Raw genomic sequence first — 24,773 nt, forward strand, 5'->3', positions numbered from 1 at the left:
TCAAATACAATGCAGTGCTACATGCAGCTGTTAAGGAAAAGAAGTACTCAGTTAATGGAAAACATTCATGAACAGCACTTCTGAGATTAGAATTCAAATAACAATCTTCCAAGAAGCCTCAGGAAAAACTGTCTTTTTGGACATGCCACCATTTTAGACAGAGGACTCAGTCTTATGACCAGTGAAGTGCTTTCCCCTATCACTATTACTTAGATTTGCAGGTTTGGTTGTCTTCTCAGCAAAACTTATTTAACCATTTAATGCTTAAGATGTATTTTAAAAGAAACACAGAAGTTGTGCTAGAGGGCAAAAGTGAGGCTTGACATAGATATTTCTCTGTACAGCCTTGCAATGATTTCTGTAACAAGGATACTCCTTTACATTTTCTTAAATACCAGAACCTTGAAGTTGGCCTCTACCACGTGGGTCAGATTGGATGATCACTCTCTTAAACCATCACTGTCAATAATCTGTAAAGCAGTCACAGAGGAAACAATAACACTTGTCTCACTGTACTCTTGCCTTGTTTTTCCAGGAAGAGGTATTACTTATACTGACACCACTGGAATGAAACAAGCTTTGTAAGGAAATCCAACATCTACATGAAGCCAAAGTCTCAGCCTCTATTCTGCAAACACAGAACATTATTTAGTAGGACATCTTTTTTCTCCCCCTACAAACCCACAGTTTTATACAAGTACATCACAACAGAGGTGGAATTTTTATATGTGTAAGATAAATACCCAGGTAAATCTGAGTTTCACGAGATTGAGATTAATCACTTTTAATAACCCTTGCAGGTTAGAGTATTATCAAAATTAAGTTAAAATTAGTGATGTTCATACATTAAGGAGATGGTGAATGAAGCATAGGCACAATGCTGAGACAGGCTACATTCTCCTCCTGAGCAGGAGGTGCCAACAAACAAACCAGCAGTACTTCAAGAATAACAAAAGCAGAGCCAATGATTCTAAAAGTTTGAGCTAAAAATGGACAGCCATTTGACATAACATTAACCCAAAAGTAAAGATAAGAACAAGCAAAAATTTTAGATTATATGCTATTGATAGAAGTAGAAGATTAGAAAAAAAGTACTTTTCTCAAAACCCACTAAATTCCTTAACTTTTATAGCTAACTCTCCCTTCTTAAGACACATTAAGTTTCAGAGACAGCAGAGGACTAAACTAAGAATATAACTGCCTAAGTCAGTTTTATGGCAATGGAGGATGAAAAAAGAAAATCTTTTGAGAACAGTAATAAAAAATCTTAATAAAGAGGAATGAAAAAAAAGTTCATAACTCAGAGGGTATGAAAATCTGGATTAACCTGCTGATTAAACTTCATACAGATGTCAGACATTTCAAACAAAATAAAAATACTAATAAAAATATTAAAATCAAAGAAGGTCAAAGTTCTGATCTGTATTGTTCCCCTGGTCACACTAGAAAAACCTTGCCTTCTCAGGGATAATTGATGTAGAAGCAACTGATGGAGATTTTGTTTCTAAGACTTATTTTACTATATATTACTTGAGGCTTGACATGAATTAGGATGCAAACTCTTACTAGACTAAGATACCCCCATTGGAATTTAAATTTACCTCTTTCTGTAGGAGCTGCTCTCTTATCTGTGAAACTAGAAGTGCTTCTTGACGTCTCTCTTGTTCACCAAGTTGTTCTTGAAGATGTTTTATTAATATCTACAAAAGGTTTAAAAATATTTTGTTGTTAGCATACACACCCATGACAACATGTGAAAACCTAGGCAGGAGAAGTACAGAAAAAAATAAGCAGCACTGAGAAAGCTGGGGCTGTTCAGCTTGGAGAAGAGAAGGTTGTGTGGAGACCTCACAGCAGCCTCCCAGTATCTGAAGAGGCCTACAAGGAATCTAGAGAGAGACTCATCATCAGGAACTGTAGTGATAGCACAAGGAATAATGGGTACAGATTGAAAGAGGGGAAGTTTATATTATATATTAGGAAGAAATTCTTCACTGTGAGGGTAATGAGACACTGGAACAGGCTGCCCAGGAAGGCTGTGGACACCCCAAACCTGGCAGTGTTCAAGGACAGGCTGAATAAGGCCTTGAGCAACCTGGTTTAGTAGGAGATGTCCCTGTCCATGGCAAGAAGGGCTTGTGAGTAGATGATCTTGGAGGTCCATTCCAACCCCTTAACATTCTGTGATTCTGTGATTATAGTACTGCAGGTATAAGTGATGTGTGTATTAACAACACTGCCTCCAACATGTGTGTGGGCCTGGGCTGCTAAAGAGCATGCAGGTACATATGCAGTATATGAAAACAAGCCTCAGTCTTCAAATTCCTTTCCTCATTTTACAATGTTCTTAAATAATCTGAATGAAACAGCTCTTTCTACCCTTTATACCATGTGTAAAGCAGCCAAGAGAAGTGGCTCTACTTAAAGATACTCAAAAGCCATGTGGACATGGTCCTTGATGACCCTCCTGAGCAGAGCAGTTGGACAAGATGACCTTCAGAAGTCCCTTCCAACCTCAGCCATTCTGGGATTCTGTGAATACTGTGGCACAGAATGATTTTTAAAACAACAGATCCTACTTCAAAGAAAGTAAGTTTATAGTAATACAGAAAGAAATAACTTTAAGATATATCTACATGTAAGTAATATATCTACTGTATCTTACCTCCTGTGTTGAAATTCTGTTCTTTAGTTCAGCTACTTTAGAAGTAGAATGTTCCTTTGCATGCTGGCAAACAATCTTCTCGACTTCCCTCTGGTGGGAAGCTTTCAGAGATGCAATGTATTCTGCTGTGTCTTCCTGCATCCTGAACAGAGCAAGAGAAAAGTGAGATGTAGTAAAGCAGCTACAGACAGTTCTTCAAAAATGCAGCAGCTTCTTACTTGAACACACAAAATAAAAAAATGGTAAAGGTGGCATATCTTTGATATTTCATAACAAAATCTTTCAAGACAGGCTCACCATTTATTCTCTCCTATGGAAGGAGTAAAAGGTGGGAAACCTACAATGGTGGATATGTGTATCATCTAACTAGAGGCAGTTAGGATACAGAAAATTCAATCATCTTTTCTTGTTCCTCTTATTAAAACAGTGGCAAGAAAACAGATGCTTTTTAATCATAATGCACCTATCTTCTTTTAGGTATCTATTTTAGAAAAGAACTTGTTGCAATCTTAATATGCTAATTTCTTCTGCTTTGTGAAGGGATGCAAGGGAGACTAAGGCAAGTATAAGGTTTCTACGGTCGGCCAAATAAATCCCACTGAAAGCATATCCCAGGTTTGAAGGAAAGAACACAGACCAAATATTAATGCTATACAACACAAAGCATTAAGGACATGATGATTAACACTAAGATAGTTTACTTAACAGCATAAGAAACTGTAGTATTAATAAAAGCATTAATACAGGTTTGCCTGTAGAAAGAACTGTGACAGTGCATTGCTTAAAAAACCCACAAAGTAACAAAAAACTCCCCTAAACCCCTCCCAAAGCCAGGAAACAGTATAAATGAAGGGATAAGCAACCTTCACATATGGCTGACACGTTAATGTGCTACTTTAATACTATGTTTGACAACACTTTAAGAAGGTTTTTAAAGGAATATGTCGAGCATTTACCTTCGGATGTTACTTTCAGAATAAGCCAGCGCTGCTTGAGACTTCACCCGCTGCTGGCTCATTTCTAGGGACAATCTCTCCAGCTCCTCTTTCAGATGTGCATTTTCTTGCAGAACTTCCGAGAGACGAGAATCAGAAAAGATATGTGGTTGGTGTACTTTGTCATCATTGAAAATGCTTAGACAGGGTTCAGTGTTGGAATTCCTTCTATCTGTTGCTGAAGTACTCTTTTTTGAGACCTCTGTAGAGTTTCCATAAGTGTTTGTTTTATTTCTCAAATTATTATCAGACAACATCACCATCCTTTCTTTTTGAAGTTTCTCTACTGTTTTTGTGAGGTCTTGTATTTCTCTATTTTTAGTGACCAGTTCTTCATTTAGTTTTAACAACCTGTCTTTTGTGTTACCTTGTTTCATCTTAGAGTCCATGGACTCTAAGTCTTTATTATCATTTTTACTTCTGAGTTTTAATTGGGAATTTTGACTTTTAAGATTTTCAATTTCTGTTTGGAGGTTTCCAACAGTGATCTGATGGGTTTTCTTTAAATTCTGAAGCTCCTCTTCAAGTTCTGCTGAAGTGGCTTTATCACCATTCAGTTTTGGTGTTTCATTCATAAATTCATAGGCAAGTAGCTGCTCAAGCTCTGCAAGTCTTTGTTCATACTGTATCTAGGAGGGGAGTATAAGGCAGGGACAAAAAAGCAATTTCGTAAGTGTACTGTTATTAGCTCTTTCTGTTATTCTTTAAAGTTACTGCCCATCTGAAAGAAGATTTCAGAAGACAGGATACAAATCAGGATTACTAACAAACTACTCAATCAGTTTAGAAATTAATTCCGCTGTAAAACAGGATTACTTGAAACATTTACTACAAAATAATCTAATCACAATGGATGCAGTAACTATGGGATAGAAAATTAGATTGACAAGAAAATATTTCATTTTTATGTAATTGAGTTCTCTTCAGATGCTACCAATGTTAATTTTATCATTATGTACTTGTTATGTCAGCTGGCAAACATTCATGTTATATGTCCAAAACTGTACTTTACATTTTTCAAAACATCTTAATGTTTAAAAGAACAGATCTTTCTTTTTAGGTGTTCATAAGTATGAACACAGAGAGACACAAAATCTTTCCTCCTAATAAGCTGAGGAAAACCTAACCTTCTTAATAGCTTGGATGGCCTTTGAGAAAAGTACAATGAGCAACTTGTGGAGAAAAGGTGGAACAACTGGCCAATGCTTTCTTTCTTGCTCATTAGGCACCTGTGCAGTTCACCTTTTCCTTGAAGTAAAATGCCAGACTTCCACGCTTCCTAACCCGAGTCCTTAGGCTCACTATCACGTGATTTTTGGACAGTATGTTTAGTGGTTCCCAATGCTCTCTGCAGAAATGCTCAGAAGACCTTTGAAGTCATAGTCTTTGGTACAGCAAGGAATTAGATAAGAAGCTACTCTGACCCAGAGGGTGAAAACCACTTACCTTAATTATTAAATTATTATTATAATTAAATTATTGTGCCTCAAGAACATATCCTCTTTGTTTCAATACCACCCTAGCAATTTCAATGCTATTTTTATCTTAGGTGCTGAAGGTGCTGAAATTCTGGTTCTAAATCCTTTGAGTATTTTGTTCCCCTTGAATGTGGTCTTTGCCTTCAGTTTTAACCACTACCCTATCTTAAACAGCTGTGAGTCTTACTTGCGAAGTAGACAACTCAACTTTTACCTTTATTTTTTGAAACTGTTGTTCCATGGCACGGAGGCTTTTCTTAGCTTCATCATCTTTACCTTCAAGTTCTGTTTCTAATTTCTTTATTCTTCTCTCCAAAAATTCAACTGTGTTTGTTTTAGCTGAAAGATCATTTGTTTTCTCAGCAGCAGCAGCAGCAAAAATCAAAGCAGGCAAAGAATTTGGATACCTTCTTTTTAGAATTCCTTCCATTTCTCGGATCTATTAATAAGAAAATTAAGTCAAAGGTCAAAAATAATAAAGTTCTAATCAATCAATTAAGGTGGAAAAATTAAAACTATAGATGCATATATTGAGAATTATTTTATATTCCTCCCATTTATGTTTTTGTTTACAGAAAAGCCAGACTCATTGTCTCTTACTGACTAACTTACACATGATCTTAAACAAAATATTGCTCTGGTCTTCAGACTGCCTTATGTCAAGAGCCTAAAGAAAGTCAAAAAAAGGGATTTGAGTATGGTTTTTAATGCTGTGAATATGCTTTTTTTCTGGATTTGCATTCACATTCTACTTTTCCAACTGTTAAAGATATTTCATAGCAATACTGGAATTATTGTCCCAATAACAGATTATATGCCTTTTATTTTGTAGTCTGCAATAATATAAAACTAATACTTTGCATGCAACATTAATAACAAGTCCCCCTCTTATCTATGGATAAGATATTCATATCAGAATTCTGCAAAAGCAAGAGCTTGCCCACATCCCTAACTAAAGCAACCGCCACCTCCTAAAATTCAGGAAGGCCCACTTCCACTTGTTGTTTCTTTGGTGGAAACACTGGAATCCAATAGAATTTAAACCCGTACTCTTGAATCAACTTGGTTGAAATTCACCATACTGTTAAGGAATTACTGAACATGGAGAGGAATCTTAGAGGATAGATAGCAAGCTTTGGCTTTTGCCCTCTTGCCCCTTTCAAAGAGACTCTGAACAGTTATTTTAAAAGATTTTATAAGGGATATCAGCTTGTTAGAACACAGTAGCAAGAAGAGCTCTTTCTAAGTAAGTAACTGCAGCTTGTTGCATTTTTAACACAATAACACAAGTTCAATTGTTACTGTGTTCAATAACACAAGTAACTTCATCACAGAACTTCATGCTATGCTTTATCCTTATGAAAGCACTAGGGTTTTAAGAGACCTTATCTGAAACAAAGGTTAAATGAAAGACAGTTCTTTTATTGCATACCTGTCGCTCAAGATCCTGAATTCTTTTAGCATCTGCTGCTCTGTCTCGCAAACGTTTCTTCTGTTGCACACACTGATCTCCTGCTTCAGCTCTGAGCTTCTCAACCTGTCCAATTAACAAGGAGACAAATTGAAATATGTATTCAGAGACATTGTCCTGTATTACAAAAGCATTTCAAACACACACAATACAGTGGAAGTATTCTACCACTTAAAAACTTGTAAAGGTAATTTCAGTACTAAATGATTCTTCTGACTCTTAACCCACATGACAGCTTCCTTCTCCAAAGCAATTGAAACTAGATACGGAAATACAAAAGAGAATTTCACCTCTGGGACACTCTTGTCTTCAGTAAAACTCTTTCTTTCCTTCATACTGCCAGTATGCAGGCTTGATTAATAAGCTGTCATATAAAGTACTACAGTGCATTCCATGATTTCATGATGAATTTAGGAAATGGTTTGTGATTTGCAATGCTACACTATGTGGTGAAATATAGAAACAGCCGAAAGGCAATCTTATGCAGTGCCTAAATAAAAACTCAGTCCCTGAATCAGGGGAAGGAGGGCCTGGATAACTCACATTCCTGCACTTCTAAGCCTGGCCATGGGGACTCAAAGCTATAGTCTAAAATTGAATTCCCTACCTTTATTAGCCACTATGATCTCTGTAAAGGGATATTACACCCTGGATATTTAAAAATATTCCTATCTTGAATTCTCTCCCACATCAGTAATATTAGCATAAGTCAAGCTTTTATGCCAGCATTTTATAGTTTGACTGATTTGATTATTTCTATGAAGTCACAGCTCTAGGCACCAGAATTTTTATACACCAGTCCAGCCCAGAGAAAATGCCAATAAAAATATTTTCTTTCACAGGAATGGTATCTTGATCAAAGTTTGATATGGGGTGTCTTCTGAAGGCTGCCCCTTCAGAAGCAGCTCCTTTCATCTGCAATCTCTCTAATAAAACACCATAAAAAAATCCCAAGATCAGTTACATTTTAGCATTGGTGAAACTTTCTGGTTTTGTGAATCCTAAGTCTAATGTACTGACAAGTAGACAATGTAAATCTCAGCAGTATTCAAGATTCATGTATTAGTTTTGTTTTAGATTTCAAGTGTTGGGTTTTTCCTCCCTACTGATGTAACCAGGGAGTTTTTCCTGAGAAAGAATTTAGAACTGGCACTTAAGAGAAAATATAAGTGTTGCCTAAGTTACTATGGAGCACAAAGGAGGGAAAGAGAATGAGAAGAGAGGTGCTCCTAGTTCTTAACATAACAATATACTTCTTTCCCTTAGGTCAAGAAATTTGAAGATTTTAGGGAAGTATGTTACTTTTGTTCGCAGAAGCATAGCCAAGATGTCCAACAGAACCAATCTAATATATTTATGTAAAAAAAGGGATTATTATGAAAGAAATAATTACATTATACTCATCACCAGGAAAAGAAACAATTTCCAGTTCCAACTTTTACATAAAGCTAGATACTATCACCTCTAGTCTTAGTTTTTCAACTTCTTCTCTTGCATCTTTAAGACGGGCTGCATCTTTATCCAGAAGATCTTGATTTTCTGCATACCACTGAAGTCTTTTTTTTAAATTAGTAATTTCCTGTTTGTATGAATCTTCCATAACTTTAAATTCATAAGACTTCTCACCTACAAAAATAAAACATTCTTAGAATTGTTTTATTAGTAATTGTGTATTGAAAGAGTAATTAGTCAACACTGTCTTCCTCAACATAATTCATACATTTACCATTTTGACAACACTGTTACTATAGTAGCTTTAAAACCAGATCCTAGTTAGGATTTTAAAAGCAACAGTATTTGTAAAAACCCCTTTATTTCTCTCATACATACTCAATGGCTCAATGTACTCAATGGCTTACAGTTAACCACAGAAAGTATTTAAAACAGAATCTATTCTTGATCTATTCTTGATCATGCTCTAGTAAACCAACCTTCAGCATCAAGATGAATGACAACACAGAATATATTCTTAGATGTGTATTGATCATACTCCTCCCATTAAGGGTTCAAACATTTTCAGAAGAGACATGGAGGTAAACAGTACTGCACTCAGCATTTGTGCTACCTGACACTGGAATTGAGAGAGTCCAATTTTGACTCTTCTCGCATTAATTCAAACTGGAAAAAGCCCTGGTAAGAATACTGAAAAAAGTCCCAAGGCGTATGTTATAGCTGAAAAATGGGCAAGACCTAAATAGGAGACTAAGATGTAACATGGTAAATCTTTTCTGATGAACAGAGTTGTCACATTATTGAAATAATCTGTTTTCCATGTCTAGTGAAAGATGGGCAAGAAATCAAACTTAACAGGTCATAACAGAGTTTGCTTGGATACAGGATGGCATGCTTCTAATAGCACACCAGAAGTACTGCAGCATGCCCTTCACCATATGCTTTTGTTAGACATTGTTTGGACATTGTTAGACAATGTTTGGAAATGGTCTAGATGCATTTCACTAAGCAATACATTATTAAGAAACAAGTTTTTGTTACATATTTATTTACTGAAATGCAAAGTAAGCAAAATTATTCAACAAAATAAAGGTGCTTTACTTGATGCAGATGCAATCTGGACTTTTGCTAAATCTCTCTCTTTCTTGGCTTGTACCAAGTCTACCTCAAGAGCTTGTTTATCTTGTTTTAGACGTCTTATCTCTTCTTGTAATTTAGCTTCTTCTTTCTGGGTTTTAGAGAAAACATTAAAACATGAATAACTAAACATGTAATATCACACAAAACCCCTTGCATGCCTTTTCATCATACAACAATTAAATCACAACACTTGCATCCGACCACAGCAACAATAAGATCTTTTAATTTTGGTATTATTCTCAGGCCCTGCTATAGCAGAGCATGGGAAAACATATGCTAAACATTAAAACAAACACCTGAACTCCAGATTTTTTAAGCCTTACTCAACTGTCATAGAAGTAGGAAATAATCTGCCTTTTGAGAGGGCCAATAAAAAAAATGGCTTCTGAGACTGGAGACTGTAAGTTACATGGAGAGATGTACTGTCCAACAGTTCACCTTACTACATTCAACCTGCCATTTTCTGCAGGCAGTCTCTCTTCTTTTTGCTACACATGAACACTACCAAACTTCAAGACCAAGTAGGACTCAGTGCCAGAGCCACCTCTAGAGATGGAGGTTCTTGGTCCTAAGTATGCACAGGTACAGCAAAGATCAGCTGGGGGGCAGAGATTTTGGGAGCAGCCAGTAAACAGACTGAGTGTCTAGGCATGTACAGGTAGGTTTGTTACTGCTAGTGAGCTCCTATCCTGATCTGCTGAGCAGGCCACATCAGGCCTGTGTGCTCCTCATGTTTCCAGCAGTTATTATTTGTATCTCTGTGCTACAAGCAAAGGCACTACTCTGTGATCTTATAGGCTTGGTATATACCTACCTGTGCTGCTCGAAGCTCTGAAATCAATTCTGTGAAACTCTGATTTCTGGCTGACTCAGAATCCTGCATGATTCGTGACTGGTCATTGGTCTTCTCTATCTTTTCTCTAAACAACAATAGCAAAAGCAGTTATGCAGAGTGCTGACTCAGCATACTATCAGTGGCTACTGAAAAACAAACACAATCCCCTGCCCTCCAAATTGTACCAAAATTATATAATATATATAATAATATATTATATATATTATTATAATTTACCAAATTGTAAAGTCAATCTGTGCAGGTTCAAAACAAAAAGAGAAGCAAACATGCACAACATTTATATACAAACAAAATTCACTGTAAGGTGAAGTCTTCTCACCTCCAAATGAACTAGTTTATTTGGACTACACAAGGGAAAGAAATAAAAATCGACCCTGCATCAGTGGAATTCATTTACAGGCCTGTCCAAAGCAAAGATCTGTAGATTAGGAGTACACAGAATTACTAGGTTGTTTTTCCTCATTACTAGCACAGGATGCAAAACTCACAGGACCTACAATGCAGTGAATAGAATGGTTTCTCCACTAGCAGAACCTCTTGTGCCCCTGATCTACTGTGTATCTTACAACAGAATCAAAACATCTTAACAATATCAGCAGAGCCATAATATCAGAACAAGTAGTGTATAATGTATTATGCATTCTGATATGAATAAGAACACTGAAATATTTCCCAAGTGGAAGTCTCTAGTCTTCCCATGGGCTTGCAACACCATCAAGAAAACAAATAATTAAGTGCCCATAATCAACACAAATCAATTCTCAAAAGAAACAAAAACCACAAACCTGAGAAATGCTAGAAAACATGCATCTGATAGACTCTGCAATGGTGTATCATAAAAAAAAATAAACAGCAGAAAATTCCAGAGATTTTAGGTCAGATATGTAAATAAGCCTACCTTAAGTGTATTAATTCAGACTTTATGCACTGATTCTCCTTAAACATTCGTTCCTCATTTTTTTTATTTTGGATTTGTAGCTCTTTCATTTGTTTGTATAACCTCTCATTTTCCTAAGTTGAGACAGACAAAGTTAAAGAATGTTCATAAATGACTGTTTTCTACAGTTATAAAACAATTTTGTATGGATCAGTTTCCCTGCTGAAACAATGGAAGAAAATGCTACATATTTCATTACTGAGCTTCTAAAATGGGTATCTACTTTCATTATCTACAATCTCATCCAAGTATCTGCTCACTCTGCAGGAAAGAGCTAAGACAGATCCTCCACAACCTATCCCAACTATATTCTAAAAACATGTTCATGGGTGGGTGCTGATATATCAGAGCTCAGCCTGCCCATGCTCCAGTCCTGGGGGCACAAACCATCATTGTTTGGGATGCTCACAGTCATATTGGAAAGACATTATGTTTATTTCAAGGAATTATGCTGAGCATCAGCTGGAAGCTGCTTGAGCTACCTACTGGATTTTACAGCTGCAAGTATTCAAAAGGATTACTAAACTTGAATTATCTATTTCTCCACTTGACTCAGTAATACAAATCAGGCATGCTAATAATGTTACCCTGAAATCTGCTGCTCAGACCTTGAGAAAAACATTTTAAAAAACAAAATGTTCCAGATTTCTTATGTTGCTTAAATGTACTGATTTTAAATTACATTTGGGCAAAAAAGTTTGTGGTTCTTCATTGACCATAAAGTATTTTCCCAGTTCTCAGCTGAAAAGTTACTGACTTTTACAATTTAGAACATTCACATGGAACTGTGGAAAAACTTAGTCCAAACTAGATGTGTGAAAGACTTTTTAAATCTGCAGTATATTTGCCCTTCACACCCTAATTCCATCCACTTTTTAGAAAACAAGGTACCTGTTTTCAACAGAAAAATAGTAACCATTAAACAATTTTGTTTCTGAAACTGGATAGAACACAGCTCAACATGATGTGTGGTGTTACCTGTTGATAACCTTGAATAATGACCTCTTGATCTTCAATCTCTTTTTGTATTTGTGCCAGTTTTTCCTCAGTTACAGGAATTGTTGCTGCATGGGTCAACCTCTTTTCTTGGGCCATCTCTTCCATATTTCTTAGCTTTCAGAAAAAGGCACACAAACAATAATAAAGTTTTGTTAGCAATATGCAATTTTCTACAAGACTACAGTCCATTCTCTTCATTAAGCTATGAGAGTAGACCAATGAGTGGCTCTTACTGGAGTTTCACAGAAGCATTACAAAACAGAAAAAAGGTATACAGTGTTTGGGAAAAGCTAGAAGTTTCTGTTCTCATGTGTCTAGAAAAGAGGGTACATTACGAAGCAGGGAGTTATTTGCAACAAGGATATAGTGGAATAACTGGGAATATTTCATACAGATGAAACACAATGTTTTCATGAACAACATGCATCAAGAACTATAAACAATATCTCAACATAGTACCAATAGTACTTATCTATAACAAGTGGTATCTGTGAGAGTGAATTAAATCTTTGCAAAAAGCTTGCTGCAGGACTCTTGAAATAGCAAAGTAAGGAGACTCAAGATAACATGGTTTATCTCCAAGGGAAAAAAAAATCATGTCCTACAGACAATAAATGTAACAGCAGGTATGCATTTATAAACTTGCAGTGTCTGTGTAAATTTGGATTTTCTGCTCATCAACAACTCATGTAAAGCAACATTGACTCAATTTTCAGAAGCAGTATTTCTTCTCTTCTATAGGCACAGGATACAAGATGATAAAGTACCTTGCTCTGAAGAACATAGTTTTCTTGACCCAGATGGGAAAGCTCCTTCTCATGCTGTGTTTTCAGTTCCACTACCTTAACCTCCATCTCCTTCTCCTTTTGTGAAAGCTTGCTGGCCAGCTGTTGAACCAAATCCCGAGCTGTGTTCAGGTCCTCCTCTGCTGCTTGTACTCGTTTTAACAAATACAGCTCTCTATCACAGCTTTTGAAAGGGGAAAATGGTAAATCCTAGGGTAGATAATTCAGGGAAACATTACACTGAGCTGATTGTTTACCAGAACTCTGCTCATCAGTTTTATTTAACTAGTTTGTCTGGGTCTCAGCAAACCACTTGAAAACACAACCCAAAATACAACCCCCCCAACATTTTAATAGCAAAACTTCCTATATTTATTTTAATGAGCTACGTTCTAATTTGCAAAATATATATGAGGAAAACAAGACAAAAAACCCAACAAGAAACAAATACATCCCATATGACAGACACTAGATTGCTACCAGAATTATTCTATTATGCATCTTACTTTTAGAAAAGCACCAATGCTTTAGGTATTCAATGAATAGCTTTTTCATGCGGTTAATAAGGGAGAAGGAAAAACCATTATGGTACTGTAAATTCAGTCATCTTGGAGAAGTCAGAAGGTACTATTAAATATTTAATGCAATGCAAATAGGAAAAAATCCCTGAACAGTAGTACTGTTTAAACATTAATACCAGAATATTATATGTAGAAGTTCTATTTAACCGTAACAGTTAAATAGTAATTTTTAGAATTTAATAAGCAACTTTTATTATATAGAACCGCAAAAACAACAGCATTATGCAAGCAACTGAAGAGCAGTATGATTATATTTGCGTATTTTAAAAGCAAAAATTAGTGTTTGACCAAAGGGAAGTCTTCATTCAGTATTTCAGTACTTGCCAACCTTGTGATAATTGTTAAAAGCCTTGAGAAAATAAGCTTGCAAACCCAGTTGTACATGCTATAATTAAGAGCATCACTGATTATTACTCACATGATGATATTGCCTGTTATAATCCCCAGCCTGGTGTCCAAGATTACTAACAACTGATTGGCCAGACAAAACTCTGTTAATACTTCCCTCCAAAGTTGGTTCATTTGTTGCAGATCTTATTATCCTAGTAGCAAATAAGGCTTCTTCATTTAGGCAGAAAGCAAAATAGAAGAAATTAAATTCAGAATTTTATGTCCTTTAAGAAAAATATGTATTCATGTGATCCAACCTATAGGTATATAAAGTATTCTACAACCTGAATTTTGAATGAAATATAGAAACTTGAGAACAATTATATACTATGGAGAAACTGAAGGGTTTTGGTTTTTCATTTCAGTAAGGAGCTGATGACAAGATACAACAAAATGCAAGAGAAAAACTGAAACAAGTAGTTGGGTAATAAATCCTTCATGAAATAAGGTTAACCTCACTCCTCCACTTCAGAAGTGGACAGTTACTTAAGTATACAGAAACACAACATATTTCAAGCTATGAGGAAGATAACAACAATTTTCAAAATAGACTCTGGAGTGCAGACAGCATAGAAAGGAATGCAACATTTATTTGTTTCATCCAATAATGACTTGACAGGAATAAGAAATCATGAAAGTTCCCCCTAGAGTCACTAATATACATGGAACTGTTCACATCTCAGTCTTCTGAAATACAGATAGTAACTACAACTGCCATTTCAACTGTTTCTGCTTAGGAATGTTACACCTGAAAAAAAACCCATCAGACAATTATTCTTTTCCAAATTTCATGTGTTTTTAGTGTCACACACCCCTCAGAAAGGTGCTCGCTTAGCACTGATGACTTGGGAATTGTTTGATTCAATGATACTCTCCCCTTAGCCGTAGAGAAAGCCCCTACAGAATTTGGCCAGATGAGATTAATTTAAGAAATCACCTAAAATTGCTATAATGAATGGCTATAGCTAGGGAGGAAAGAGCAAGTTTGAATGAAGCCAGTGGTCTTAATTCCTCAGTAGTTGTCATTCACTTTACCATTTTCACCAGGCTGTAAAAACCCTCTCTTCCCCAGGCAGAGACACAACAATGTACTGAGGAACTGAGGTCCTTCAGTTCAACACCTGCCACTGAAGTATCTCCCTAAGACAGATAATGTAATCCTAAACTGCTTATCCTGACTACCTGCAGGGTTTTTAAAAAGCACTGCATGCTAGAAGTGCACTAAAGCTTGGGTACCTGTAGAGTTACTTGCCCATGCCTCCGGGATAGCAAACATTGTCTGCAAAGACACTAACCTGAATTATCTCATGAAACTCTTCAGGCTTCACCCCAAAATAAAAAGGTTCAGTCCTCTACTTGCAACCCAATTTTCACAGAATTACACTGCTATTCTCCTTTCCATAGTGTTTCCAAGAGACATGAATAGAAAATTGGACTTCCTTTTTAGTACTTTTTTTGCACTCCAGGAAAGCAAAGATCAGAATAAGCTGAGAACAGGAATTCAGCCTCAAACATTCAACTAGTGAGTCAGTGAACCTTTGCATTTACTATCATGAAAAATGTCAACTTGTAGATATTAAGTTTTGAACACCAGCTTTTTTTATTCTTTTGGTCCTACTGGTGAACAATAGGTAAGTCTCAAACATAGTGGTGGTAAATGTGAGTGGAAATGAAGCAAGACTACAAAGATTTATATAAAAGTCTCTCTCACAGCAACTTCATGCTAATACATAAAAGTATCAGTACTTAACTGCATTTGAGTTTAGATTTCTCTATGACATTTGGGGTGTTCTAATGTGAAGCACAAAAACCAAACCTCTCTGGTTCTTAAACTCAGAATTAAAACTCTTAAAACTTAGAATTACCTTTAGATTTTGCTCTATCTGCAGGACTTTTGGCTTTAATACAGGCATTTTTGAAAGTTTCTTTTGGTGTTTTCTTTTCACTAACTGGAAAAGACTGCTTTGAAAGTAAACTGGGTTTCCCATAGCCAGAAGTTCTAACCAGTCCATGAGGACCATGTGAAGGTTTCTTTTTATGTACAGGTGCTGGACTTCTGATATTCTTATATGACATTGGTTTAGTTGTCATTGATCCTGATCTTTCATTCTTCAAGGAACAAGACCGAAGAGCCTGTGACAGAACACAAGTTTTAGGCTCTGCTGTAAACTGAGGTATCATTCACCAGTGAAAAACATAGAACCAGTTACCAAAATTACACAACTGTAAGACTCAGGGTGATGGCAAGCATTATTTTTAACCAAATTAGAAAGTAATTTTGCAGAATTGTACTACTTCACAACTACATAGGGCAAGTGTTTTGTATTGGCTCTGTTTAACTGATCTGGGAAATTGGGAAATTTATTTTAATTGTACTGTACATTACAGGATCTTTTGCTTAACAAATAAGGTAGTTTATGAGTAAAGGCTAATAAACACAGTGAATATAGAAACCCAGCCATTAAGAAAGTAATAGTGGTAGGCAGAGGAACCCTGCTAAATTTGATCATCGAAAACAAAGCACACAACTCCCAACACCAACAAATAAAAATGTATAGCCAGTTTGCCCTAGTGGGCAATCCACTAGTATAAATCAACCAAATCTCTGTCCCTACAATGCCTTGCACACACAAGAGATGATTGCCTAAAGCAGTGTGAAGCTAATTTAGGGGATGGAAGGAGGAAAGAATTTGGGGATTCAGGGAGAAGATTTGGGATTATGTAAATCTCGCTATGGAATGTCTGAGATGATTGTAAGAATGTGTAAAATTTACAGGATCTTTAGGGAAAGAACAAAAAATAGGTAAAAACAAGTCTGGGAAATGGAGAAAAAATCAGATTAAAAAAGCTGGTGACATGACCAGGTTGCTGGTCAGCACACTTATCTAACTCAGCTGGACACTGACCATTGCAGTCTCTTCTATATTCTTACTGTACTTAATTTCTAACTGTTCTCTCTGTACAAATGTTCTGTGTTTTGAGCCTGTTGTGTGTTTACATGTGTCCCTCCAATGCTCACATGCTCAGAGACATCACTATCTTGAGGATATCTTGCTGGAGACGTGGCATTGAAGCAGCCTTGCACATATTGGGCTGGGACAAGAAGAATCCCACTGGTCCCAATGTCCACTGGATTTAGTGACCTCCATCAATAGCAGTAGCAACAGGAGAATTTCAAGAAAAAGAACAACAGTCTCTCAATTTCTTAATATCAGAGCATAATCAAGTGACAGGCAGTCTAAACTACATACCTTTAAAAATTACTTCCATATAACAAAAATTTGGCTGGTAATACTTACTTTTTTAGTTTTGCTTCCCTGTGAAAGCAGAGAGTCTTGTCCTATTTTTTCTCTTAGTATATCAGGCTGTACTTCAATGGTCTGAATTTTTTTCTCAGTCATCCTCTGAATGGTATTGTCATTCACACTTCTCCGTAGAAAGATGTTTTCTTCTCTGTTAAACTTTTCAACTAAGTTTTTCTCCCAAGCTGCATTACTCGGGGGGTCTTCAAGGGGTGAGTGGCTAATGAGGTCATTTTCTGTGCTGCCTACCAGTTTCACAGGACTACAAGAAAAAAGAAGTCATACATAATAAGACTTTTGCCCTTTGCTTTTCTATCACTCTGGAAAAAGCAGAACATTTTTTCCTTAGGTATCAGCTGTAAAGACTGCCTGAATTTCAAAGAGCTACTAAGCCTCTTTTAAGACCCATCTTGCAGATTTAGTCATACGGGTTTGGCTCCCAGGCTGTGTAAAGAGAACCACTTCCCAGCAGAGACTGTTTTTGTGTAGGCAGCAAAACTGGCTACAAGATAAACACCTGTAAGCCTGCAATTAACACTAATAAAAAAATGAAGTATTTCTGCTGAGTGCAGCTATGTGATAAGCTCCCTGAACTCCTCTGCTAAGCATAAGCTGTATTTCTGACAGTTCCAAGGCCTGTGCTGTCTGCTTGAGACAGAACAGTTGCAGCAAATAAGGGCGATGTATAGACTACAGGTTAGTAAGAATCACAACAGTGGGGTTTGATCTTAAGAGGATTTGAATTTAAGATTATGGAGCTTGGAGAGCTAGGATAGGATGTGGGCTGAAATCCTTGAATGGAGAAGGGGAAAGAGCAGAAGACTGGGAAGGCAGAGAGCCTAGCTGTGAGAGTGATGAACACTCGTCCAAATTATTTGACAAACACGGCTGCTTATTACCCAAAGTAAGTATGGGAATCCCTGGTCTATACCTATTGACACTGTATAACTCATTTAACAGTTCACTGCAAATGCCATAATGCCAGTGCAGGATGTAACAAAATTTCAGTATTTAATTAGAGAAAGAGATAGATGAGTTATTTAGTAAGGTATTTTTCACAAATCATTAGCAGCTTTAAGTTACCACAATTCTCAAAATGCATCTTGAAATAAATACCTTTCAGTGTCAACATCAAAATTTCTGATACTATGTCCTTTAATTGTTTTCATCAATTCCTCCACAGTAGGTAAATCTAAATAATGAGAAATAAATATAAAATAAATTAAGTAACAACCTAGAAAAAATATCTGTTGCAAGGACATTTAAAAATGTTTCGTAAATGGAGTATTATAGATATTACTAGCTCACTTGTTTTACAAGCTTGTACAATACATGCCTCCCGTTGAGCTATTTACCTGAATCAACAGTTGACATGTTTTTTGCAAAGATGTCATTATTTTGTGAACTGCTTTGCCCTAAGCCTTCTGAGACTGCCACTGCAGAATTGTGCAGCTTCTGCTCATCAGTGTCTCCCAAAGACTGACCAATGTGATGATACGCCTGGTGTAGTGCTTCCATGTCACTGGTGGTTTGTCCATAGGAAGTACCTGAAAAAAAAGCAGACTTGTAAGAGACACTACTGGATTTTCTCTTTTGGGAAACATCCCTCTTGAGCCTGTGTTTCAGTTACTAGCTTGGTCTATTATGTGGGGAAAACAGTGATATCGCTTACATTAAAAAAATAACATAAAATCTCATTTTTCCTATAAAAAGAAACAGTTGCCAAGTTAATTAGTGCCTACTAAATTGTCTCATCTACAGTTTGCATTCCTCTCCCCCATTCTCTCCCACCTCAATATTTTAACAGTACTAAAATTAACATTATAAAATAATATACGTATATAATATATAAAATTATATGACTGTTTTAACAGGTGCCATCACATCCATGATCTGGATATAAGTGACCTGTACCACTGTGCAGTTTGATAAGAGAATGTATTTAATAATTCAGTTCAGTGCTGTCAAAGAAAAATTTTAGATATGAGAAATAACCAAAGGAGATGGTATTTAAATATGAAATTGCAGCATCAAAAGCTACTTTGCAATAACCAAGTGTAAAAAGGGGTCTTTTTAGCAGAAACATCACTTTTTCCTGAAATGTTTCCTCATGTTTCAAGACTTGTTGGCAAAACCAAGGGCTTCATGTTCCCCAATAATCTAAGAACAAATGAAGACATTGGAGTCACCTACTAGTAAAGTAAGATTTCAGGTTTTGAATTTTATTATGTGGTGGGGTTTATTTTGGTTGCAGTTTTGTTTTTTTTTTTTTGTTTTGGTTTGTTTTTTTTAAAGCACCTCTTACCTGCTTCATTTATTTCAACTGCACTGACTTCTTCAGGCTGATCATGTTCACCTGGAGCTACATCTGATGTTTCAATGGCCTTCTGAAGTTCTACAGTGGAATCTTGTGAATCAAGCAATACAACTGAGAAGATAAATGATAAAGAAAACACAAATCTTATTTATACTTCATCACATTGGAATTAAAAGTATACCAGAGCTTATCTTAATGTCTTAAGCATACAAAAAATACTATGTAGATTATTTTTTTGCCATTAATGGAAAACCAATGAACTCTGATTACAAATTTGAGTTCTGAGGAGATGCAATAAATACAAAAATACATTGATAATCACCTTTAAGTGTTAAAAGTAGATTATTTTAACTATTTCAATTCAACATATTTTCAGTAGAACACAATATAATAAGGTGAGGAATACCAAAATAGTAAGAATAAAGTAAGCACGTTTCAAACAGTTACATTTAATCATCTTCTACGGATCAAAGTTTATATTTTACCTTTAGCCAGCATGCCAGTGTTTGCTTCTTCCTAACAAAAAAAACCAAAACAAAAAACCCAAACAATTACTTCTTGAACATCAGGGGGAAAAAAGAAATTGGACAAACTTTAGAAGTTGGTCCAATACCTAAAAACAGTTTTTAGAACTTAGAACTAAGCAGTTATTCATTCTCCAAGAATATGCACTTCTCTAAAACCCTCCCTAGGACGCCAAAAAGTTCACAACATCCTGTACTCTATAAACCTTTTCACAAGTGAACAGAAATTAAATGCTCCTCTGCACAGAGGAGCATTTTTGCAGCTTTCTGATTTTCTTTCATTGTAATTTGAGAAAAGAAAGTAGCAGCAAACACATTATTTACAATTCTATTCTAACATTTCAAACATTTATTAGATATACCACTCTAAGAAATTTATTTAAAAAGAACTAAAAATCAAGTAAGTTTACCTAGTGAAAATGAGTACATGGTGCTCTATAAATTTCTTTTGAGAAAAAACCCTAATCTGAACATGTGCTCCAGGGATGCACCTATGTGCTCCAACCACATGTGCTCCACATTACACCTGACTAAGCCAGCTGTGCCCTCACACCTCACACAGTGAAGATTTTTGGGTCCTCTGTCCTCCTCTGAACAGAATTACTTCCAGTAGTCTGTGTCACTTGCACCTCAATAGCTCTGATAGATTAATCACTAGCCATTCTGAGGCTGAGTTTCCACCTGAGCTCATCATTTGTGCACTTCCACCCTCATTTCTTAACTCAAAGGAGGAGTAAGCAGGAAATCCTGTGAAGAACTTAACCCTTTCTATGATCTATTGTATCATTCACACAGGAAAGTGCATATCCTTAATAGAAAGATATAGTCTGAGGGCCACTACATTCTTTCTGACAGTATGTATCATATAAAGGTTTACTATATTTAGTTACATATTGCAGAGCTTTTAAAATTCCTGCAATAGAGACATTTAGCAAGCTATACCTGTTCTTGAGGACTTAAATCAACTTCTGACATGACTTTTTGATTCACCTGATCTCCCTCAGTTTTAAGGGCAGAATTAGTATCTGTTTCTTCTTCAAAATCTTCACTGTAGCTACCTAAAAGAGCAAAATAAACATCAAACAGAATGAATATTTAAGGAAGATAAAGTGGTAAGAGACAGCTGTTTCCTTTTCCCCAATGCCTCATCTAAGGACAGCCACTGCTAATGTTAGTCCTTTTATAAGGGCAACAGGAAGTTTCCAAAACTGAGTGTGGTACAAAAACCACAGTTGAAGTCGCACATAATACCTCTAAATTCAAAGGATGCATGCCTTATGATCAGATATGCTTTGTCTCCTTAAGGTGTACTTGAACTGACCCCTTTTGTTCAATTACTCTCTCTCACTTAGAGGTGAAATGATGCAATGCCAGCCCTGCAGGTAAAGTACTCCGTGCATTCACTTTGACAACTCCAGCAGTTTTGAGGCTCAGAATCTGTAATTTGGCTTCTTATGACCTGCTTTGGTGGGTCAAAAGCCACTCTCAAGAATAAGCACTCTTTAAAACCAAGTGTGTCAGAGAATGAACTTTACAAGCAAGCCAAAGGCTTTTCTTACAGTTACCTAGATCCTTTCACAATTTTCACTTCTCTTTTGCTGTATCTTTCCCTCTCAGCTCCTGTGGTTACAGGCTCCAGTGTCTGCATCATCTGTAACACTTAAACCTAGAACCCTTGCAAAACACTGGTTCATAATGTGTTCTTTATGTGTTTATGGTTTACAAGTACATCCTCCTTATGCTTGGCAACAGAACCCCTCAAAAGTTCAACTAAATATATAAATTTGAAAATACAATCCATTAAATTTCATGAATACACTCTATTACATGCCAGCAATGAAGTGTGAAATAAAGAGACATAACAAGAAAAAAAAAAAAAGCAAAAATACTGCAGATTACAGAGATTAAACTCAGGCATGAGAAGATGGCACAAAAATAGAGATGACAATTAAGGTACTGGAGTAAATTAAACATTAAATCAAACTTCAACAGCAGAGTTTTTTGGTTTTTTTTTTTTTCCATTTATGATTTATGCAGGGTTTTTACTGCTTTTTTATTTCCTTCTTTTTTTTGTCTTTTGGTTTACAATAGATTAAAAATCCACTTAAGAAAAAGCACAGAAGCAAAAGTAAACCCCTTGCGCTCTTTGTATGAATAATAGCTGCACAGTCATAACACAAGGACAGCGTAAAAGGCTGATATAAGAACTACAGGTAAAAGAAAAGATTATATTACCAGATTTCTCTTCATGTGCAGATTCTTCTTCTTTTTCAGCTTTTTCATTTCTGAGAAATAAATTGAAAATTCTACTCTCTTTTTGCACAGCAAATAAACATACTTTTTTTCTTGGAACTCTACATGCTGATGCTTCTTACAATCAGTTGAGTTTTATTACAATCAGTAATAAAAGAAAAAATTGTAATTTGTCCAACAAATTAAATCAAAGGTAAGAAAAGTGGTAAAGTGTCAGCAATTATTAAAATAAAGTATTTCCCAGCTAAAATTCTCAATCTAACTCTTAAAACCACTCCCTTTCTGCATCCTCTTCAACATTTACACTAACTGCTCAAACAATATTTTTATCATCAAGGGTTGCCTCCTGTTCTGACTGTGTCATTCTGGATTAATAACATAAATTTAACATCCACCCACCTCCCCTTTCTTTCCCCTTTTCCCATAAAACAAGAATTTTGTCCTTATCTAGAGCTTTCCCGAATTCTGCCACTCCAACTCTTTTCATATCAGAAGTTGTCTCTGAACTCAGCATTTTCAGCAACTGCAGCCAGAAATTCCCCTCATCCATTTCTCCCACAGATGTCTGGCCTTATTTTCATGTTACTGATTATAAATGGGTTGCCCTAGTCTATGAAGATTAAGTATCTTTCCTCTAGATTAATTTGTAATATCATGTCTAAAGGGACACAGAATCTTTCCTGATCCACTTCCTTGTTATTATCAATTGTTACCTCTTCATTTAGTTATTCCTTACAATTAGGAATGTTGTTATTACTACTGCATTAGAACTTTTCTTCCCTCTAAATTACCGTATAAATGGTGCTAGTATGACAGAATCATTGGAATCCAGCTCTTTATTTAATCTTGAATAATCAATAGTAGAGGAAGCTTCTTGTTCTAGCTTGGCAAAGAAGACCTCTTTTTCTTCTTGTTCTTCCAAGGTATCCAATCCAACTCCCATGACACTTTGATTAGGCCCGGAAGCTAAAACTGAATCTAAATTTCAAAAAAGAGAATAAACTGTGTCTTTGCTGTATGTCCACAGAGAATAGCCATAACAGTTAACAACTACAGACAGACTTGTAAAATATTAATGGCATCAAATCATCACAAACAAGTACTAGGAGACTTCAGTTCATGACACAGCTGACAGAAGTGAAGAATCCCATCTAGAAATGAATTAAACTGCTTTTAATAGTAACTTATTCAGATCTAGTTAACTCAATGAAATGGTTGGGCTCTCAGTTCTCACCATTTGTTTCCAAGCTGTCTCTACTCAAAGAGATGGCATCTCCGTTACTTTTCTGAAGCTGCATCTTTTCCACATCCATATTTTCATGACTTTCTCCCACAGGCTGTGAAGTGTTCCGCATCTTGACAAAATTTCCATTGGCTTCAAGCATTCCTAGGAAAAAGTTGCAATATTCTTGACTACCACCCAAAAGCTATTTGTATGACACATCAGTCTTCTAGTCTCCTTCCAGAACCACGAGTTTTAATCTCACATTGCAATTGCAAAGACATGCAGTCTCATGTATCACATTCACCTAATTTCCACTAATTCTATAGGTAAATCTTGTTTAATTAAGCTATTATAAACATTATCTTCAAATTCTTCGTATTTGCACACATACCTAAAGTTCAGCATGAGCCAAATGCAAAATCTGAGTTACCATCACATTACTCATGAAAGGCAATCTCACACATAGACCCTATACAGAAATTGACATTTCTTTCTTAAACCCCAGTTCATTTATTTGATCTACCATCTCAGATCACCACAGATTTTTTAAACTTCCTAAGCCATTGGCTTAGCAAGTACATTTCATTTGTTGCTTAAAGGTTGTAAGGAAAAAAACAGAAATCAAAGTATCTTAAAAGTCACTGAAGAACACCCAGTTCTTCCATTCTCTACATTTATGCAACTACAACTTGTAGTTGCTCTCCTAATTGTAATTTCAGTGTTGTGAGGGTTCAACATCACCTTAACAATTCTATGGTGGCTCTCAGGCAGAATGCTGCCATATCTACTTCCCCATGGAAGACTAAAAGCCAGATATTGCAGGACATTCCTAGCTCAAAAACTCCTGCCTGTATGCATGCAAAACACATACGTTTATACTTAGATTCTGAGTAAGATCTTGTTGGAGAAGGGATAGGAGAAAAAATGCTTATGCTTTTTATGAAATGACAATGAAATTATTTAACAGTTCTCACAGAAGGGAACAGAAACTAAGTCTGTCTTTTCTGACATGAACTGTCAGTTGGTAACACTCAGAATTTTTTGTTCTGCCTAGCCACATGATGTTCAGACTGTAGCTGTGTCCTTGTACTGAACACACCAGAAGGAGTGAAGACATTGACAACAGCTCATTTCCTGCTGCAGGAGACTGCAGGAGATCCATATATCAATAACACTAAATCAGTCTTCCATGTGCTGACCAAGTGCTTCAGCTGCGGGATCTTCCTCTGTTCTCTACACAGGCCCACACAAATCCCATTTAAACATGCCATAATTGCCTACATCATGACAATGGAAAATCCTTTCCTCTTGGTACTGAAAATGCACTTAGGGTGAGGGAAGGTGGGAAAGTAGGAGTCTCAACATCTTTTCCCTCCCTACCAGGCAGCCCTCAGCATGTTCAT

The 24,773-nt window shown here is 36.2% G+C and overlaps 1 protein-coding gene across 2 annotated transcripts in view; it reads right to left on the reverse strand.

Annotated features, from left to right (window-relative positions):
• The window catches only part of CEP162 (centrosomal protein 162), a 44,309-nt gene that overhangs the window by 5,358 nt on the left and 14,178 nt on the right, over positions 1–24,773 (reverse strand). For both annotated transcript variants that reach the window (XM_058836618.1, XM_058836617.1), the window contains 22 exons: positions 23,380–23,532; positions 22,937–23,123; positions 22,128–22,177; positions 20,835–20,950; positions 19,854–19,884; positions 19,357–19,479; positions 18,407–18,598; positions 18,168–18,243; positions 17,049–17,313; positions 15,615–15,882; positions 13,778–13,920; positions 12,761–12,988; positions 11,973–12,107; positions 10,956–11,068; positions 10,016–10,121; positions 9,163–9,289; positions 8,072–8,235; positions 6,571–6,675; positions 5,353–5,577; positions 3,622–4,289; positions 2,666–2,807; positions 1,602–1,700 (listed from right to left, as the gene is read on the reverse strand). In XM_058836618.1, the coding sequence (XP_058692601.1) occupies positions 1,602–1,700; positions 2,666–2,807; positions 3,622–4,289; positions 5,353–5,577; positions 6,571–6,675; positions 8,072–8,235; positions 9,163–9,289; positions 10,016–10,121; positions 10,956–11,068; positions 11,973–12,107; positions 12,761–12,988; positions 13,778–13,920; positions 15,615–15,882; positions 17,049–17,313; positions 18,168–18,243; positions 18,407–18,598; positions 19,357–19,479; positions 19,854–19,884; positions 20,835–20,950; positions 22,128–22,177; positions 22,937–23,123; positions 23,380–23,532 (3,716 nt within the window). The remainder of the gene's footprint in view (positions 1–1,601; positions 1,701–2,665; positions 2,808–3,621; positions 4,290–5,352; positions 5,578–6,570; positions 6,676–8,071; positions 8,236–9,162; positions 9,290–10,015; positions 10,122–10,955; positions 11,069–11,972; positions 12,108–12,760; positions 12,989–13,777; positions 13,921–15,614; positions 15,883–17,048; positions 17,314–18,167; positions 18,244–18,406; positions 18,599–19,356; positions 19,480–19,853; positions 19,885–20,834; positions 20,951–22,127; positions 22,178–22,936; positions 23,124–23,379; positions 23,533–24,773) is intronic.

The sequence above is a fragment of the Poecile atricapillus genome, chromosome 3 (genome assembly GCF_030490865.1).
Source record: "Poecile atricapillus isolate bPoeAtr1 chromosome 3, bPoeAtr1.hap1, whole genome shotgun sequence".
Lineage (NCBI taxonomy): Eukaryota > Metazoa > Chordata > Aves > Passeriformes > Paridae > Poecile > Poecile atricapillus.